The sequence below is a fragment of the Grampus griseus genome (genome assembly GCF_964374135.1).
Source record: "Grampus griseus genome assembly, chromosome: 18".
In the NCBI taxonomy this organism is placed as follows: Eukaryota; Metazoa; Chordata; class Mammalia; order Artiodactyla; family Delphinidae; genus Grampus; species Grampus griseus.
Window position 1 is genome coordinate 72,224,633 of NC_139012.1, and position 20,184 is coordinate 72,244,816.

General features: G+C 40.1%; 1 protein-coding gene across 5 annotated transcripts in view; it reads right to left on the reverse strand.

Moving 5' to 3' along the window:
- The window catches only part of B3GLCT (beta 3-glucosyltransferase), a 108,706-nt gene that overhangs the window by 51,600 nt on the left and 36,922 nt on the right, over positions 1-20,184 (reverse strand). For all 5 annotated transcript variants that reach the window (XR_014298089.1, XR_014298090.1, XM_082675862.1 and 2 more), the window contains 2 exons: positions 11,518-11,594; positions 10,606-10,717 (listed from right to left, as the gene is read on the reverse strand). Coding sequence is in view for 3 of the 5 variants with exons in the window: in XM_082675862.1 (XP_082531988.1) it covers positions 10,606-10,717; positions 11,518-11,594 (189 nt within the window). In the remaining 2 variants the exon portion in view is untranslated. The remainder of the gene's footprint in view (positions 1-10,605; positions 10,718-11,517; positions 11,595-20,184) is intronic.

Sequence of the window (20,184 nt, forward strand, 5' to 3'; positions counted from 1 at the left end):
GCAGCCTGGACCACAGTAATAGTATTCCACACAGCGGGAAGATAGATGAGAGGTGTATCCTGGAGGGAGACTCCACTAAATGTGCCAGCATGAGGCTGAGGGGAAAGAGGAATCGATCACCAGCCCCAGGTGTTTTCATATGAGCAACTCAACAGACAGTGATGCCATTTCTGAGATGCAGGAGACTGAAGATGGAAGAGGTTAAAAAGGGGCATGAAGAGTTCAGTTCTGAACAAGTTGAGTTTGAGGCTCCTGGTAGACAAGTAGGCGGCTGGACATAGGAGTAGGGAGCACATAACTCCCTCCCTCGGTTCCTTCACGCTTGGCTCAAATGTGACCTGATCTGTGAGATTTTTCCTGAACACCCTCTAAAGAAAAGTAAGCCCATCCCAATCTATCCTTCATCCCTCTTATTTTGCTTTATTTTTCTCCATAACACTTATTACCATCTGACACATTGTTTCACATTTGCCTGTCTCCCCTGCAAGAGACTATCCCCCCCTTGTGACCAGGGATGTTGTCTATTTTGCTCACTGCTGTATCCCAGGATACCTAAATGTCCCAGGTGCCCCTAGTTTTGTGTTAAATGATGCAGCCAGCCCGGGAGAGCTTTCAAAGGCAACTATGAAAGAAATGTCAGCAGATAATTTAAGTCAAGTACCCTAAGTTCTAAAAGTTTTGTATATTTTCTCTCTTACCCAACCATCACCCCCTCACTCCCTATCCCTTATCAGAAAATAAAAGCAGGAGGGATACAGTGCTGTCTTCCCAGGGCCCTCTTCTGCTCATGGCTGTGTTCCAAATACCTCCCAGAGTCTTAGTTTGGGTCAATTCAGCAACAAGTCATAAATGAACATACGTGAAAGCCAGTAACACAACTGTGTGTCCAGGTCCATAGTTCCGCCCGAGGATTTCTTCCTGACATTTTATGGATATATACCACTGGGCAAGAGAAGTGATTATAAGGCAAATAGCCTGGGCTTGAGATAGAATATTCAACATCTTTTTAAAAAATCAAACTACTAAACATTAACCAAGATGAAAATCATCACACTTAACACACCACGTAAATACAGCTTGTTTAAAGAAAATAAACACTTCAGTATACGTTAGCACCTTTCTCAATAATCTTTCACTATTATAATCTCCTGTTCCAAACATAAATTTATGCAGAACATGTTTTTATGTTTCAACAACTAGTAGCAGTGTTCGGCTATTATCCAGTATATAAGGTTGTTTTTCAATATTTTGGGGGGATTATACTGTCAACTACTCTAAGGGAGAAATTAATACAGATTCTGTGAAGAGACACTGCCCCATCTTTCTTATTAATTTTCTTAATGCCTTCTTAATAAAGACGATTACAATCAAGACAGACCGTAAAAGAATAACTCAACGTTCTATTAGTGTGTTAGAATTACTCTTTGCCAGCACTGTCTCACCTCTATTAAAAATTAAAGACATTTCAGCAAATATACACGTTAAAAGCATACTGTGGGGAAAAAACAGAAAGACTTCAATAAGATATAGAAATTTATAGAAATCACCTAGAAAGGCAATTTAACAAAGATTAATTACTTTAATGAAGATTAAAGTTTTTCATTTAAAATATTGTGTAACAGCATAAATCTGCATTAGTAAGAATGACAAAATGATATTGAAGGGAAAAAATGTCAGAATCCAACGAAGTAACTGATACTCTAACACATTATTATGAGTTTAATGTCGTTTATCTCTGTCAGTATCAAAGCCAGGTTTGTCTTATACGTTTTTCCTAAAATTTCACATGGTAGGGGGGAAAAAAAACACACTGGTTTGAGCTAACTTCAACATTATGTAATTTTTATTCCCAAATGCTAGTTTCAAAAGAAACAAAGCATCCTAGATTTTTTTTTCACGTGGTACTGCTCACAAAAGAAGAAGAGAGCATCTCATTTCACCTCTGGCTCTGTACTTGCTTTGCATGAACTTGCTTTGAACTTATTTGTCATTCCAATTTTCATTAAAAAGTACAGTGAGTCACCATCTTCTGTACAGAATTAGAGCTATGGATAATGGAAAAAATAATCTCCAGGTGAAACGAACACTAGGAGGAGATCAAAACTCCTACATGCTAAAAAAGATCTGGAGTTTTTCTCAAGTCAAAGGCAAACATAAAAGCCTAACAAATGTTTTACATAAAATACGGCACCGAGTACACAGCTGCTGCTCAGCCGTCATCTGAAAAGACTAGATGAGACACGTTCATAATTCTTTTCTCCTTTGAAGGAATTATTCTTTTAACCTAACAACCTTCTCATTCAATTACATCTGTACTTTCCCAGAAATCAAATGCATGAAGAGAAATCAGAATGGGCCCTCCCAGCATTTAAAAAACATCAAGACCAGTGGTTTTATTATAGTGACAAACTTTCCAGCGTTTGAGAAATCAACCTAATGATCACTGTTGCCCAACTCTGTGTGTCCCCATCAACAAACCAAGTGGGCACCCAGAAGCCACGGCTCCTTTTCCACATCCTCCTTAAATCTGACTCACTTCTGGAGTGGGTGTCAGAACAGGGGTGGGGCAGGTGTCCAGTGATCCCAGAAAGGACCCAGTTCTGCTTATTCCGTGTTTAAAGAATTCTGTTAAGTTGATCAGGGTGCAGCCTGGGCTGCTGGAAGAGAACTGAACGGTCTGATTTCCTCTCCACAAAACTCCAGGGCTGCCTCTAAACCTCCAGAGACACTGAATGTAGTCCAGCAGGACAGCTGACTTACAGAGTTATTCAGTCGTATGCAAATATTTATTGACCACCTACTAAGTGTTAAACACTGCTCAGTGCTCAGACAGAACTTAGAGGTAAACAAGATCCAGCTGCAACATCGTATCTGCACAGGATAAAAATGTTAAAATATGAAAGTAGCGGTGAACTTCTCACCCAAGATGCATACTGTCTCACCCCGAGACCTTCTCAAATATTGTTCCCTCTGCTTAGAGCACTCTCTCCTATTAACTCCTACTCATCCCATGGACTCAGATTAAATGTCACTTCCTGTCATGACCTTCCCAGATTCGGTCTGATACCCTGCTGTGTGCTTCTAACAGCGCCCAATGTTTGCCTTAAACGTCTCCCTTTTAAAGGTAATTGCTTTTTTTTCCCTTAACATCTTTATTGGAGTATAGTTGCTTTACAATGGTGTGTTAGCTTCTGCTTTATAACAAAGTGAATCAGTTATACATATACATATGTTTCCATATCTCTTCCCTCTTGCATCTCCCTCCCTCCCACGCTCCCTATCCCACCCCTCTAGGTGGTCACAAAGCACCAAGCTGATCTCCCTGTGCTATGAGGCTGCTTCCCACTAGCTACCTATTTTACCTTTGGTAGTATATATAAGTCCATGCCACTCTCTCACTTTGCCACAGCTTACCCTTCCCCCTCCCCATGTCCTCAAGTCCATTCTCTAGTAGGTCTGTGTCTTTATTCCCGTCTTGCCCCTAGGTTCTTCATGATCTTTTTTTTTTCCTTAGATTCCATATATATGTGTTAGCATACGGTATTTGTTTTTCTTTCTGACTTACTTCACTCTGTAGGACAGACTCTAGGTCCATCCAACTCACTACAAATAACTCAATTTCGTTTCTTTTTATGGCTGAGTAATATTACATTGTATATCTTCTTTATCTACCACATCTATCTACCACATCTACCACATCTTCTTTATCCATTCATCAAATGATGGACACTTACGTTGCTTCCATGTCCTGGCTATTGTAAATAGAGCTGCAATGAACATTCTGGTACATGACTCTTTTTGAATTATGGTTTTCTCAGGGTATATGCCCAGTAGTGGGATTGCTAGGTCGTATGGTAATTCTATTTGTAGTTTTTTAAGGAACCTCCATACTGTTCTCCATAGTGGCTGTATCAATATATATTCCCACCAGCAGTGCAAGAGGGTTCCCTCTTCTCCACACCTTCTCCAGCATTTATTGTTTCTAGATTTTTTAATGATGGCCATTCTGACAGGTGTGAGATGATATCTCATTGTAGTTCTGATTTGCATTTCTCTAATGATTAGTGATGTTGAGCATTCTATCATGTGCTTGTTGGCAATCTGTATATCTTCTTTGGAGAAATGTCTATGTAGGTCTTCTGCCCATTTTTGAATTGGGTTGTTTGTTTTTTTGTTATTGAGCTGCATGAGCTGCTTGTAAATTTTGGAGATTAATCCTTTGTCAGTTGCTTCATTTGCAAATATTTTCTCCCATTCTGAGGGTTGTCTTTTGGTCTTGTTTATGGTTTCCTTTGCTGTGCAAAAGCTTTGAAGATTCATTAGGTCCCATTTGTTTATTTTTGTTTATTTTGTTTATTTTCCATTTCTCTAGGAGGTGGGTCAAAAAGGATCTTGCTGTGATTTATGTCATAGAGTGTTCTCCTATGTTTTCCTCTAAGAGTTTGATAGTTTCTGGCCTTACATTTAGGTCTTTAATCCATTTTGAGCTTACTTTTGTGTATGGTGTTATGGAGTGTTCTAATCTCATACTTTTACATGTACCTGTCCAGTTTTCCCAGCACCACTTATTGAAGAGGCTGTCTTTTCTCCACTGTATATTCTTGCCTCCTTTATCAAAGATAAGGTGACCATATGTGCGTGGGTTTATCTCTGGGCTTTCTATCCTGTTCCATTGATCTATATTCCTGTTTTTGTGCCAGTACCATACTGTCTTGATTACTGTAGCACTGTAGTATAGTCTGAAGTCAAGGAGTCTGATTCCTCCAGCTCCGTTTTTCATTCTCAAGGTTGCTATGGCTATTTGGGGTCTTCTGTGTTTCCATAAAATTTGTGAAATTTTTTGTTCTAGTTCTCTGAAAAATGCCAGTGGTAGTTTGATAGGGATTGCATTGAATCTGTAGATTGCTTTGGGTAGTAGAGTCATTTTCACAATGTTGATTCTTCCAATCCAAGAACATGGTATATCTCTCCATCTATTTGTATAATCTTTAATTTCTTTCATCAGTGTCTTATAGTTTTCTGAGTACAGGTCTGTCTACTTAGGTAAGTTTATTCCTAGATATTTTACTCTTTTTGTTGGAACGGTAAATGGGAGTGCTTCCTTAATTTCACTTTCAGATTTTTCATCACTAGTGTATAGGAATGGCAGAGATTTCTGTGAATTACTTTTGTATCCTGCTACCTTACCAAATTCATTGATTAGCTCTAGCACTTTTTGGTAGCATCTTTAGGATTCTCTATGTATAGTATCATGTCATCTGCAAACAGTGACAGCTTTACTTCTTCTTTTCCGATTTGGATTCCTTTTATTTCTTTTTCTTCTCTGATTGCTGTGGCTAAAATTTCCAAAACTATGTTGAATAATTGCGGTGAGAGTGGGCAACCTTGTCTTCTTCCTGATCTTACTGGAAATGGTTTCAGTTTTTCACCATTGAGGATGACGTTGGCTGTGGGTTTGTCATATATGGCCTTTATTATGTTAAGGAAAGTTCCCTCTATGCCTACTTTCTGCAGGGTTTTATCATAAATGAGTGTTGAATTTTGTCGAAAGCTTTTTCTGCATCTATTGTGATGATCATATGGTTTTTCTCCTTCAATTTGTTAATATGGTGTATCACATTGATTGATTTGCATATATTGAAAAATCCTTGCATTCCTGGGATAAACCCCACTTGATCATGGTGTATGATCCTTTTAGTGTGCTGTTGGATTCTGTTTGCTAGTATTTTGTTGAGGATTTTTGCATCTATGTTCATCAGTGATATTGGCCTCTAGTTTTCTTTCTTTTTGACATCTCTGTCTGGTTTTGGTTTCAGGGTGATGGTGGCCTCGTAGAATGAATTTGGGAGTGTTCCTCCTTCTGCTATAGTTTGGAAGAGTTTGAGAAGGATAGGTGTTAGATCTTCTATAAATGTTTGATAGAATTCGCCTGTGAAGCCATCTGGTCCTGGGCTTTTGTTTGTTGGAAGATTTTTAATCACAGTTTCAATTTCAGTGCTTGTGACTGATCTGTTCATATTTTCTTTTTCTTCCTGGTTCAGTCTCAGCAGGTTGTGCATTTCTAAGAATTTTTCCATTTCTTCCAGGTTGTCCATTTTATTGGCATAGAGTTGCTTGCAGTAATCTCTCATGATCCTTTGTATTTCTGCAGTGTCAGTTGTTACTTCTCCTTTCTCATTTTGAATTCTATTGATTTGAGTCTTCTCCCTTTTTCTGTTGATGAGTCTGGCTAATGGTTTATCAATTTTGTTTATCTTCTCAAAGAATCAGCTTTTAATTTTATTGATCTTTGCTACTGTTTCCTTCATTTCTTTTTCATTTATTTCTGATCTGATCTTTATGATTTCTTTCCTTCTGCTAACTTTGGGGTTTTTTTGTTCTTCTTTCTCTAATTGCTTTAGGTGCAAGGTTAGGTTATTTATTTGTGATGTTTCCTGTTTCTTAAGGTAGGACTGTATTGCTATAAACTTCCCTCTTAGAACTGCTTTTGCTGCATCCCACAGATTTTGGGTCTTTGTGTCTCCATTGTCATTTGTTTCTAGGTTTTTGATTTCCTCTTTGATTTCTTCAGTGATCACTTCATTATTAAGTAGTGTATTGTTTAGCCTCCATGTGTTTGTATTTTTTACAGGTCTTTTCCTGTAATTGATATCTAGTCTCATAGCATTGTGGTTGGAAAAGATACTTGATACAATTTCAGTTTTCTTAAATTTACCAAAGCTTGATTTGTGACTCAAGATATGATCTATCCTGGAGAATGTTCCATGAGCACTTGAGAAAAATGTGTATTCTGTTGTTTTTGGATGGAATGTCCTATAAATATCAATTAAGATGGAATGTCCTATAAATATTATAATTAAATATCAATATCATTTAAAGCTTGTGTTTCCTTATTTATTTTCATTTTGGATGATATGTCTTTTGGTGAAAGTGTGGTGTTAACGTTCCCTACTATTATTGTTACTGTCAATTTCCCCTTTTATGGCTGTTAGTGCTTGCCTTATGTATTGAGGTGATCCTATGTTGGGTGCATAAATATTTACAATTGTTATATCTTCTTCTTGGATTGATCCCTTGATCATTATGTAGTGGCCTTCTTTGTCTTTTCTAACAGTCTTTATTTTAAAGTCTATTTTGTCTGATGTAAGAATTGGTACTCCAGCTTTCTTTTGATTTCCATTTGCATGGAATATCTTTTTCCATCCCCTCACTTTCAGTCTGTATGTGTCTCTAGGTCCGAAGTGGGTCTCTTGTAGACAGCATATAGATGGGTCTTGTTTTTGGATCCATTCAGCCAGTCTGTGTCTTTTAGTGGGAGCATTTAATCCATTTACATTTAAGTTAATTATCGATATGTATGTTCCTATTCCCATTTTCTTAATTGTTTTGGGTTCGTTACTGTAGGTCTTTTCCTTCTCTTGTGTTTCTTGCCTAGAGAAGTTCCTTTAGCATTTGTTGTAAAGCTCGTTTGGTGGTGCTGAACTCTCTCAGCTTTTGCTTGCCTGTAAAGGTTTTAATTTCTCCATCAAATCTGAATGAGATGCTTGCTGGGTAGAGTAATCTTGGTTGTAGGTTTTTCTCCTTCATCACTTTAAATATGTCCTGCCACTCCCTTCTGGCTTGCAGAGTTTCTGCTGAAAGAGCAGCTGTTAACCTTATGGGCATTCCCTTGTGTATTATTTGTTGTTTTTCCCTTGCTGCTTTTAATATGTTTTCTTTGTATTTAATTTTTTTTTTTTTTTTGCGGTACGGGGGCCTTTCACTGTTGTGGCCTTTCCCGTTGCACAGCACAGGCTCCCGACGCGCAGGCTCAGTGGCCATGGCTCACAGGCCCAGCTGCTCCGCGGCATATGTGGGATCTTTCCAGACCGGGACACGAACCCGTGTCCCCTGCATGAGCAGGCGGACTCAACCACTGCGCCACTAGGGAAGCCCCTGTATTTAATTTTTGATAGTGTGATTAATATGTGTCTTGGTGTGTTTCTCCTTGGATTTATCCTGTATGGGACTCTCTGTGCTATCTGGACTTGATTAACTATTTCTTTTCCCATATTAGGGAAGTTTTCAACTATAATCTCTTCAAATATTTTCTCAGTCCCTTTCTTTTTCTCTTCTTCTTCTGGGACCCCTATAATTCGAATGTTGGTGCGTTTAATGTTGTCTCAGAGGTCTCTGAGACTGTCCTCAGTTCTTTTCATTCTTTTTTCTTTATTCTGCTCTGCAGTAGTTATTTCCACTATTTTATCTTCCAGGTCACTTATCCATTCTTCTGCCTCAGTTATTCTGCTATTGATCCCTTCTAGAGTATTTTTAATTTCATTTATTGTGCTGTTCATTGTTGCCTGTTTCCTCTTTGGTTCTTCTAGGTCCTTGTTAAATGTTTCTTGCATTTTCTCTATTCTATTTCCAAGATTTTGTATCATCTTTACTATCATTACTCTGAATTCTTTTTCAGGTAGACTGCCTATTTCCTCTTCATTTGTTAGGTCTGATGGGTTTTTACCTTGCTCCTTCATCTGCTGTGTGTTTTTCCGTCTTCTCATTTTGCTTATCTTACTGTGTTTGGGGCCTCCTTTATGCAGGCTGCAGGTTCGTAGTTCCCCTTGTTTTTGGTGTCTGTCCCCAGTGGCTAAGGTTGGTTCAGTGGGTTGTGTAGGTCCTGGTGGAGGGGACTAGTGCCTGTGTTCTGGTGGATGAGGCTGGATCTTGTCTTTCTGGTGGGCAGGTCCAAGTCTGGTGGTGTGTTTTGGGGTGCCTGTGGCCTTATTATGATTTTAGGCAGCCTCTCTGCTAATGGGTGGGGTTGTGTTCCTGTCTTGCTAGTTGTTTGGCATAGGGTGTGCAGCACTGTAGCTTGCTGGTCGTTGAGTGAAGCTGGGTGCTGGTGTTGAGATGGAGATCTCTGGGAGATTTTCACCATTTGATATTATGTGGAGCTGGGAGGTCTCTTGTGGACCAGTGTCCTGAGCTTGGCTCTCCCACCTCAGAGGTACAGCCCTGACGCCTGGCTGGAGCACCAAGAGCTTTCCATCCACACGGCTCAGAATAAAAGGGAGAAAAAGAGGAAGGAAAGAAGGGAGGGAGGCAGGGAGGGAGGGAGGGAGGGAGAGGATAAAATAAAATAAAATAAGATAAAATAAAATAAAGTTATTAAAATAAAATATATTAAGAAAAAAATTTTTTAAGTGAAAAAAAACGGACGGACAGAACCCTAGGACAAATGGTGGAAGCAAAGCTATACAGACAAAATCTCACACAGAAGCATACACATACACACTCACAAAAAGAGGAAATGGGGAAAAAATAATATATCTTGCTCTAAAGTCCACCTCCTCAATTTGGGATGACTCGTTGTCTATTCAGGTATTCCACAGATGCAGGTACATCAAGCTGATTGTGGAGATTTAATCCGCTGCTCCCGAAGCTGCTGGGAGAGATTTCCCTTTCTCTTCTTTGTTCGCACAGCTCCTGGGGTTCAACTTTGGATTTGGCCCCGCCTCTGCATGTAGGTCGCTGAGGGCGTGTGTTCTTCGCTTAGACAGGACGGGGTTAAAGGAGCAGCTGATTCGGGGGCTCTGGCTCACTCAGGCCGGGGGGAGGGAGGGGTACGATGCGGGGCGAGCCTGCGGCGGAAGAGGCTGGCATGACATTGCACCAGCCTGAGGTGCGCCGTGCGTTCTTCCAGGGAAGTTGTCCCTGGATCCTGTGACCCTGGCAGTGGCGGGCTGCACAGCCTCCCCGGAAGGGAGGTGTGGAGAGTGACCTGTGCTCGCACACAGGCTTCTTGGTGGCTGCAGCAGCCTTAGCGTCTCATGCCCGTCTCTGGGGCCCGCGTTGATAGCCGCGGCTTGCGCCTATCTCTGGAGCTCCTTTAAGCAGCCCTCTTAATCCCCTCTCCTCGCGCATCAGGAAACAAAGAGGGAAGAAAAAGTCTCTTGCCTCTTCGGCAGTTCCAGACTTTTTCCGGGACTCCCTCCCAGCCTGGCTAGCCGTGGTGCACTAACCGCTTCAGGCTGTGTTCAGGCAGCCAACCCCAGTCCTCTCCCTCGGTAATTGTTTTCTTAATGGTCCCTCCTCTCCCTGCTACTCTGTACCATCCAGGCAGTCAGGACCCCTGTCTGTCTAGCCTCTGCTATCATAATGCTTGATACACAGTTGGTACTCAAAAAATATTTCTTGTGTAAAATAATGTGGTCATTGTTGATAAAGAGAAATAACCAATTTAAATTTATTTCTTAACTCTAGGTTATATCAATAGTTTTTTAATTCTTCAAAATTGATAACCCATGTATTTTTTTCATTTAAAAATGGCTCATTTTAAGTTCCATCCTTCTGAAAGCTCCAAACGTCAAAGAGAAGTATTTAACATTGCTTCCAGATATTCAACTGTTATTTCATTCTTCAAGTGAAAGCAGGTTTTTTTGAGAGAGATACATGTTGCATAGACAGAATGTGCTCCGTTTCACAAGGCAAGAGCAGCCTATTTCATTCTTCTTAATCTTAAATTAAGTGTTTTTATTAGACTGAAAAACCTCTTAATCAAAATTAAACTTCTTTTAAGCATTTTCTCCAAAATAAAAATACTCGTATTGAAATTGTATTTACCTTTGATGGGTCATATCTTCTGAGTGCTTGTAAGAGTTGTGGAATTTGTATTCTTGTCTCTTCTTCACAGAAGAAAATCCATGATGAATTTCTGCTATATGTTACAGAAAAGCTGACAAAAACAAATAGGTTATAGTAATCACCTTTATAAAGTGAGTTTATAATAAGGTTTAAAACTGATCAACAGGAAATGGATGAAGGACATACAAAATGGCAAGAAATCTGGATTTTTTTTCCCATAATATTTTTCTTCCGTGTATAGTTTAAGCGTATAGGAAAGCCAGATACTATTGGTTTATGAAACAGCTAGACTTCTTAAAGTTAATTCTTTCTATGACAAACCCCAATTCAGAAGAGACATAATTCTCAAATATCAAATATATTGACATCATATCTTTTAAGAAACATATTTAAAAATAAAAGCTATTCATGATTAAGAATCAATCATCAATGCTTAAACTGTATGAATAATGCAGTTTGACTATAAACATATCTAATTTCTCTAATAGTAAGTTAAAGTAGTTCTAAAGACACATGGTACACTAGATATAAAAACAGGAGACTCAGAGAACTGAATCATTTTTGTAAAAAATCCAAGAAATAACTAATTAGTTTGAAGTAGTACTTATGATGTATAGCTTGGGAAGAATTGTTTTAGATACGAGACAAACAGTAAGGAGCTGGGGAATTACGGTCATTGTAGATTAATTCAAATAAAACCCACTGCCTAGTGAAACAGGAAAAAAAAAAGAATCAATCATCAAGAAATCCGATTACAGTAGTGGTCATGGAGTCCAAATGGACTTTACTTCCTGACTCTGAGGAAAAAACAGCCTCTGAGTAAGAAAACTAGGGAGCCTACGAGCGTCAGGTAGAGATGCCAATAATGAGCACGTGTCACGTGAAACGTACTGCGGTAACAATGGAAGTATGGTCCACGCGCCTTCCTGCTGAGCCAGCTGGTGAAGGAGGAGGACTCTGGGGACTTCCTGAAGAAACAATCGTCAAAGCAGAGAAACAAATAAAAAACACAATATGACCGCAGCAATTTCTTCAGAAGACTCAAATTTAAAACCAGGTATTTTTAAAGATCTGACGCTTTGCTCTTCCTACTCGTCTCTTTTCTCTTCCCTTTGGAGCTACTAGAAGTGAAGGATTTTCGCTGAAGCCACACAGCCTCCTCAGCCCCCAGGCTCCGCATGGCGCAGAGGCCCTCCAGGAAGGGTCTCCAGTGACACCCGGAGCAGACCTGGAATTCGCAGGCGTGCAAAGGCGACTGGAAGGCAAGAGCCCAGGGGAAGTCAGGGCAAACTCAGAGGCATAAAGACAGCTTTCTCTGTGTACACAACAGAGGAAGCATGTGGAAAATAAAACACTTCGGGCTAAACAAGAGGATATAATAGCCAATTTACCTCAAGTGAAGAAAAAATTTTAGAGTGCCCTAAAAACACTAAAACACCATCATAATGAAGAGCTTTGGGTCTAAACACTAGAAATAGAATCCTCAAGTATTCAGGCAACAACAGTAATAGCGTAGTGATGGAATATCAAAATTTATAAACTTAGGAGGAACTAAGATCCAGAAGTAGACACAACTACGGTTACATATACATACCTGCTCTACTATAGAGAGAGAGAGAGTCATATCTTTAAAGCTATCAATGTGAGCTTTGAAGTTAAGCACTATTTAATCTATTTCAAGTTGAGACAAGTCAAAACCCAGACACCTAATATGCTTGGACACCCCCCAACAAACTGTAGGATATTCTGTGTTTTGTAGTGCCTACAGCCTGGTAATTGTTACAAAAGACTTTAAGAATACATGCTTAACTATATGAAATATTACCACACTAAAGTAGATGCCATACCATTCTTTAAGTTCACATAAGTTTATTATTTAAGAAGAAAAGAATGGTTTCCAATATAACTCTTCGGGCAATCAAATAAGCCTCATTTCTTCATCGCATGCAGTATTTTTTTTAACTGCCGTGGACAAATATGAAACGTAAAAACAGCAATCAAAGGTTAAATCACACTAACAATACGGCACGTCAGAGAGAAAAACTAAACTCCTAAAGGTTGAACTAGCAGCACCCCAATGTAATCTGGGCTTTCCTACTGTCGATTCTGAATAATGAAGTAATTTTCATTGTCTTCAAAAACTGCTATATGTATGTGTGTGTGTGTGTATATATATATATATATATATATATATACACACACACACATATTGGCTATATGCTGTATACATGTATATGCCATACACATACATATATATGCCATATCTATACATATACATGCATATACAGCTATATGCTTATACATACATATGGCATACATATATACACATACATATATATCACACACATACATATTCATGAGGATTACATAAGAGCAAAAATCGTGTGTGAAGAAAACTAGTAACATTAATATTTGCATAAAACTTTCAGATAATTATGGGAGCATGCTAATATGAACTAGCTAGAAAAGAAACACAGCAAACACTAAAAGAAGTCTTACAAGAAAATAAGTGGCAAATGAGCTATTATATAGCAACTGAAATTATAACAATGAAGACATTATGACAATGGGAATGTCTTTCTGTCAAATGTTAAAACACATAATTCCAACCATGTAAAACAAAATCACAGATGAATAGAGACTGGAAAGGAGCCAGAATCAGAAGGATGAAATTACTACATATATGCTTTAAAATATATTTTAACTAAAACATTATTTTGAGCAAAAATAAATACGAAAATGTGGTTACCAAACAAGAACCACTCTTCCGAGTTTTAGGAACTATACAAGTGATGTCCACAAGTATTACACCCAGACGGGTAACCTCTGCAGAAAGGCTGTGAGGGTGCTTTCCTGGCAGAGGTGCAGAGGTAGGCCTACGAATACCTTCTGTCACGTCACTCTGCAGGAGGCAAAGGTTCAGTCAGCGCAAAGGAGTTATATTCTAGACTAAAATAAACTCTCTGGATTACTAGTGGGTTACAATCTTTCCTATCTCCATTACTTTCTGTTTACTAAATCACATGCCTGGATTTTGTATTTGCTTCAGGTGGTGAACACAAAAATGGCAAAGTTTTCTGCACCCCTGTATCTCCAAATAGAAACATTTCAAAAACTAGTATGCTATGTTGATAACTATCTCCAAATATGTGTGACTACCTTTGTCTTAAAAATATAAAATAGGTCCTCCCTTGATACTCAGAAACCTGGTCTTGATTAACTCTTGATTAAGCCAAAGCCATTCTACTTACAAACTTTTGTCTACTAATCCTCAAAAAGCACCAAGAGCTTTTATTCTTGTTTTCCATATATGTGTGCATATACATATGCATGTATGTCTGTCTGTGTGTATATATTGTGTGTGTGAATGCACACACAGACTTAGATACACACACACTCATATGTATTAGCACCTCTAAGATAAAATAATTTAAAAGGTCACAATAAAATTTTCCATCAAATGATCTTATCTCAGTTCTTACCACTCGGGATTGTAATAATTTATGTTCTTTATATCTACTGTCTGTTCTATCCACAAGAATGAAACCTCCTTAAAGATGCCACATCACCACCTGACAGCACTTTTAGATGAAAATAGAGTTTTTTAGTATGTAATTGCAGAGATGAATAAGGAAGAGTTTTCAAACGAAAAATCAAGGAAAAAGTAAGAAAATGTTCTATCAACAGAGCCCTTTGGAATAAAAGCGAAAAGCTATAACAAAGGCAGTCATGCCTGTCAGCCATCTAAATGATGCCTATTCACCAAACCATGATTCTATTTCAAACCTAAAAGTTGAAGGTAAAAGTCTATCAAAAATGAGGTAACACCATAACAGAGGCAATCATAAAGGGACTAAAAATACAAATAATCAAATATGGGTAAATGACAGAAAAGGAAAAAAGAAAAAAGAAAAAGTTGATCACAGTAATTTAAACATCTTACGTTAACACTATTTGTCTTGTTGAACCAAAATCTACCTTTACTTCCATCACTGGCATCTACTGTTATCCTAATAAGCATTTTGAAGTCAGAAAGCCTACTGGACCTTCAGGCAGTACTTCCTTTGAACATTTCTTATCATGGCATATTCACATTTAATGCCATTAATAATTACTGAGAACCAACAAGTTCAGAACCCACACTCTACTTCAGTACCTGTTTCTCATACATATTCATCGTCTTCATTTGGGAGAGGGTTTGGATGGCATAGCTGCGTATTCTGAAAATGCTCTGAGAATGGAGAAAGCCCATTATTCTTGATATGGAGGCAGAAATCATTAAAAATTTATATCTAGAATGAGTATGAATGAAAAAGCCAACATTGGAACATGGATCAAAGTAGATTAATATTTTAAATGTCATAAATAACTTTATCAGGCAAATTTGGTTTTGAACCACTTTAGTCTTTCTGCCTCTGTCTGGAAAAAGCTCAACTAATTTAACTCCATGATGCTGGCCTCTTCCCTTGTCAACAGACTATTTCCCAATATTCGTTACTTGTCCATACCTTAATTTAAGTACATGAGTTTATGGTCTAATTCGGTCTCATTATTCAGACCAAGCACTAAATTAGAAAGCAAAACCCAAGATATTTGTTCAGTATCAGGCAAAAGTTCTAAAGGACTGAATCCTGCTTTTAAGACTGATGCCAGTTCAACTGTATTTCCAAATTCCAACTATTACATAGTTCTTAGGCACTGAACTTTTAGACCAACAAATAAATCATGACAAAAATTAACATCTGTTTATTGTTATTTCTTCCATAAGAAGTAGGTCTATCTTATGAGGATATAATATCCTGTTTGGAACATACATCAGACAGATTTACTAGCCTTTAAAAACCCAGGATTCACATGTGGACCAGGAGATTACAGTGATGCTATAATGACAAACGCTCCAGGAATCTGAGCCTATGTTAAAATATATTTTTTTCCCCAGAAACCTGTCATTTCCTAACAAGAGAAAAATATTACCTCATCATTGATATAATTTCTCTTTATTAAATATTTACTTTGAAATGCATTACTATGTACATTTTTATAGCTCATATAACTCTATTTTAACGAATCATTCACTCCTTCATGAAAGGCAATAAAGCTTAGCATGTAGGGACCTGATTTCTGGAGGCAACGTGCTTGCATCAGAATCCTCGCTCCAGCTCTTCAGCCTTGAGCAAGTTCCCAGACCTGCCTGTGGTCTGTTTTCTCATCTCTAACATGGGGGTCACAACAGTCATGGGGTCAAGTGACTTAATACATGCCAAGCACTTGGCACAAGCTTGCATGTGATGGTTATTAATATTATTATGATTGTACAATATTTGTTGAGCAACTACTATGTGCCAGGTGCTGTTCTAGGAACATAGGAAACATCTGTGAAAAGACCGGGCAGAGTCTTGGATCTGACCTCTTGGATCTCAGGTTCTAATGCAGGATACAGGCAGTAAGCAAATATATCTAGAATATAATGCCAAGGATAAATGGTATTAAAAAAAAAAAAAAAAGCCGGGTAAGGTGAGAGAGGGCACAGACCACTGTTTACAAACTGGCGTGGAATTCCTTGCACACAGCAGCGGCAGCGATCTGCCGCCTGGCCCCGTGATTAAGGCCCCACCTGTGTGTCAGCAGGCAGATCAGAACTGAGACGCAAGCCTGGCCGCACTGCTCGTTAGTGATGTGAGCTTGGGCAAGTCGCTCAATCCCTCTAAGCCCATTTCCTCTCTGCAAATGGGGAGAATTACAGAAACCACTTCATAGACTTAGATGAGCTGACGCTTGAAGGCGGCATAGTGTATTGACATGAGCGCGAGGTAAAGTAACGGCCATGGTGAGCACTCAGTGGACGTCCGCTGCGGGCACTATTATGGCTTCCAACCCTCCTCCAGGGTCTCTACTGCAGACCCCGGCGCCACGTGTTAGGTGTCTCACTAGTCCCTCCAAGCCCACCTCCCCAAATGTGAACTCATGGTAGTAGCTCACAGAGTAGCTGAGCCCTTTGCCAACATCCCGCGAGACCCAAGATTTCCCCTCTCCATCAGTGGGGGTCCTCACAGTCGCCCCGGCAAACTCTTCCTGTTTCTTCAAGGCTCAGTTCAAATGTCATGACAAAGCCTCCGCTGACCTCTCCCGGCAGGGCGGGCGGGCTGCTGCCTGGCCTGTGTTCTCATGGTGGCTGCTGATGCGGCTGCAGGAAGTGACATGCAGTGCCCCACCCCCCATCACGAGCCTCCCAGAGGGTGGCACAGGCAGGGCCCCCCTCCACAGTGACTCACCGGGAAAAGGTCGCCCTGCAGGGCATCACCCGCCCCAGAGCACTGGCCTCCTCCAACACGTGCACGCATGCATTGCCACCTCACTTGGTCCCCTGGGCACCGATGTCACCACCAGGAGAGTGAGATCTAAAGTGACCACTCAGGACTTCCCTGGTGGCACAGTGGTTAAGACTCTGCGCCCCCCCCATGCAGGGGGCCCAGGTTCGATCCCTGGTCACGGAACTAAGATCCCACATGCATGCCGCAACTAAGAGTTTGCATGCCACAACTAAGGAGCTGGCAAGCTGCAACTAAGGAGCCCATCTGCCACAACTAAGACCCAGCACAACCAAATGTAAATAAATAAAGTCAGTAAATAAATAAATAAACCACTTGTATGGGTCCCTAGCTCCAGACTCAGAATCCTGCGTGGCAACGTCCAGCTGGCCACCCTCCATGAGCTGGGGAGACCCCGAGTCTGGGCTCTGAGGTCCTGAGTGGGCCGAGCCCACTCCCACCAGGTTCACACCAGGTAGAAATCTCCAGTAAGGGAAGGTGTCCCAATGCTGGGCGCCAAACAGAGACCCACATTCACGACATGGTGTGAAGAATTCATTACAGCTGAGCAAGCCCCAGAGGAAGTGCACTCGGTCTCACTGCTCTGTTTTCTCCTGCAGCATCTCGCCCAGGCCCTTGCCTAAGTAATACTCCACAAAGATTTGGTAAACGGATGCATAAATTCTTACTCAACAGCAACGCAGTAAGAACTCCACTTTAATAAATAACTCAGTGTGATTACTTAACACCTACCGATTACGACAGAAAACAAACTTTCACTAAGTAATTCAGCATCCGATTGCTCTCACCTAAAAAGGAAAGTGTTGTGAAAGCGACTTGATTCTCACAGCTAACCTTTTAATGAAGCACCTCAAGCTGTCTCCTTGCCAATATGATAACGTCTGAAACTAGAAAACACAAGGCCACTTTCTCAAGCTTCTTCACACTCCTCTGTGAAAGGCTTTGCTTCCAGCTTTCCTGCCTTATCGCATGGAAATGAGGTTTTTTAAACTAATGAGCCAAGACCTAGCTCTTCTTGAGAAGACAGTGATTTCCAAACCTTTCTGTGAATAAGCAGAATCATTTATTGGTAAGGTTGTGATTCTGCCAGCTTTTAAATAAAGTTCGTACCACAAAAGAAGGCAACAAAATTGGAACCGTCTGCTCTCTTCAGAAGCTATTTAGCTGAGGGAAGGGAGAGTATGGAGGTTTCTAAGCAGCTAGTCTGGCCCCTTTGGGCCTAAAACAGAAAATGTAATCCATTATTGCCATAAAATGAAATTTACAGGGGCACCATAACCCCCCTAAAAAGAAAACCTTATAAGCCTAACCCACTTCTGAATTTTCTTTTCTGTATTTGGAGGATGCCTTAAAAATGCGTCCATACGTAGATGTAGAGAATGGACTTGAGGACACAGGAAGGGGGAAGGGTAAGCTGGGACAAAGTGAGAGAGTGGCATGGACATACATACACTACCAAATGTAAAATAGATAGCTAGTGGGAAGCAGCCGCATAGCACCGGGAGATCAGCTGGTGCTTTGTGACCACCTAGAGGGGTGGGATAGGGAGGGTGGGAGGGAGACGCAAGAGGGAAGGGATATGGGGATAAATGTATACGTATAGCTGATTCACTCTGTTATACAGAAGAAGCTAACACACGATTGTAAAGCAATTATACTCCAATAAAGATGTTGAAAAAAAAAAAGGGGTCCATAACTTATCCGTGGTTCTGCCCCTCCCTCAGGTCCTGCCTTCATTCTAAATGCAGCCTGTCCCCTCTCTCTGAGTAGTCACTCCTACAGGGGCTTATTCCCTGTCTCCCATTCAAAGTGGTTCCCCAACCACACATGACCTGTGCCTTGTGCTAAGATCAGACTTCAGAGTCTTCAAAATGTACATGAGTCTTTATTTTACTAGAACCTAGTTTTAAAAAAGCACAATGATGCTCTCTCCTCTCTCCTTTATTGCCTCCAATTTAATCTTATTTTGAAATTCCTTTGGCGAATATTAATGGCTTCTATAATTTTAAGCAAGTGTTGACACATTTCTGAAGGTGCAGTAAAAACTGTGTCAATCTAGGATCAGCCTTGGTTACCGGATCCCAGGTCCCAGAAGGGAAAAAATACTCTCATTTGACAGCCTCTCCATCACAACGTAAACTCAAGCTTCTCCAACAGAGTCTTCGCCAGAGACCGAGCTGACTGCGCCCATTTCACGTAACAAAAAAAAACAAGAATTTTCACACAAACACTGACTCAAGAAGGAATTTTTTCCAAGTTCAAAAAGCAGAAGTCAAATCACAATTGACACACAGATGCCACGCACATAACAGGTATTTAAAACAAAATACACTCAAGGGCCTGATTAATTCAGAGATTGTTGCACAAACTCTCCTTACGGGTTTCTGTTAGCCTTACCTCCACCTGGCTTTTGTTCATGCACCTCTTTGTATAGTCAATCTTTATAAGTTCACATTACCCTTCCATCTGTAACGCAGGGAGAAAACACTCAGGAAAAAAGGTAGCACTTCTTCCAAATCTGCATTCTTCTATCTGTAGATGTACAGTTAGGAACCCTGTACTGGTCAACCACATTACCAGCTCTACTTTCCATCCATTTTGATCTAGAAAGATCACTATTCCTGCTAAAACACACTTTACTCACCCCCCCGAACAAATCCTAGGTCCCCTGGCATCCCAAAAGCAAACCTTCCTGATGACTCATGTCTTCGTCTTCCAGATCTGGTTCCCTGTTCCAAACCAACATCCCTCCAGCTAATTTCCTGTCTCTCCTATCTGATCTGATAGAAGTCTTCCTTCATGTGCTGTTTACATATCGCTCTACTTCCTAAACAACTTCATGACCACCGTCTTTCTCAAGGGCCCCAGGGACTGTCTAGAGGTGTCCTGTTACGTTCAAAAGTACCTAATGTAGCTACAGATGTGCAATGAATATTGTTGAATAGATATTTTAATAGACTTATTTCGGATTTCTAATTTCTACTTAATGATACAGTCATTTCTATTATGAGATCGTTACCATCTACCTTATAAGTAATTCAAAGAACTAGAGTATCTTTTCTAAATCCTCTCTAACTCGGCTCCACCACAATCCAGAATGGTTCTCTGTACACAGGAAGCACTTGGTAAAGTCTGCTAGCTTCCTGACTAGAAGAACTATATCATTATAGACTTCAAAACCATTATGACCTGCCTTATAAGCATCAAACCTGGAAATGGGAGTGACAAC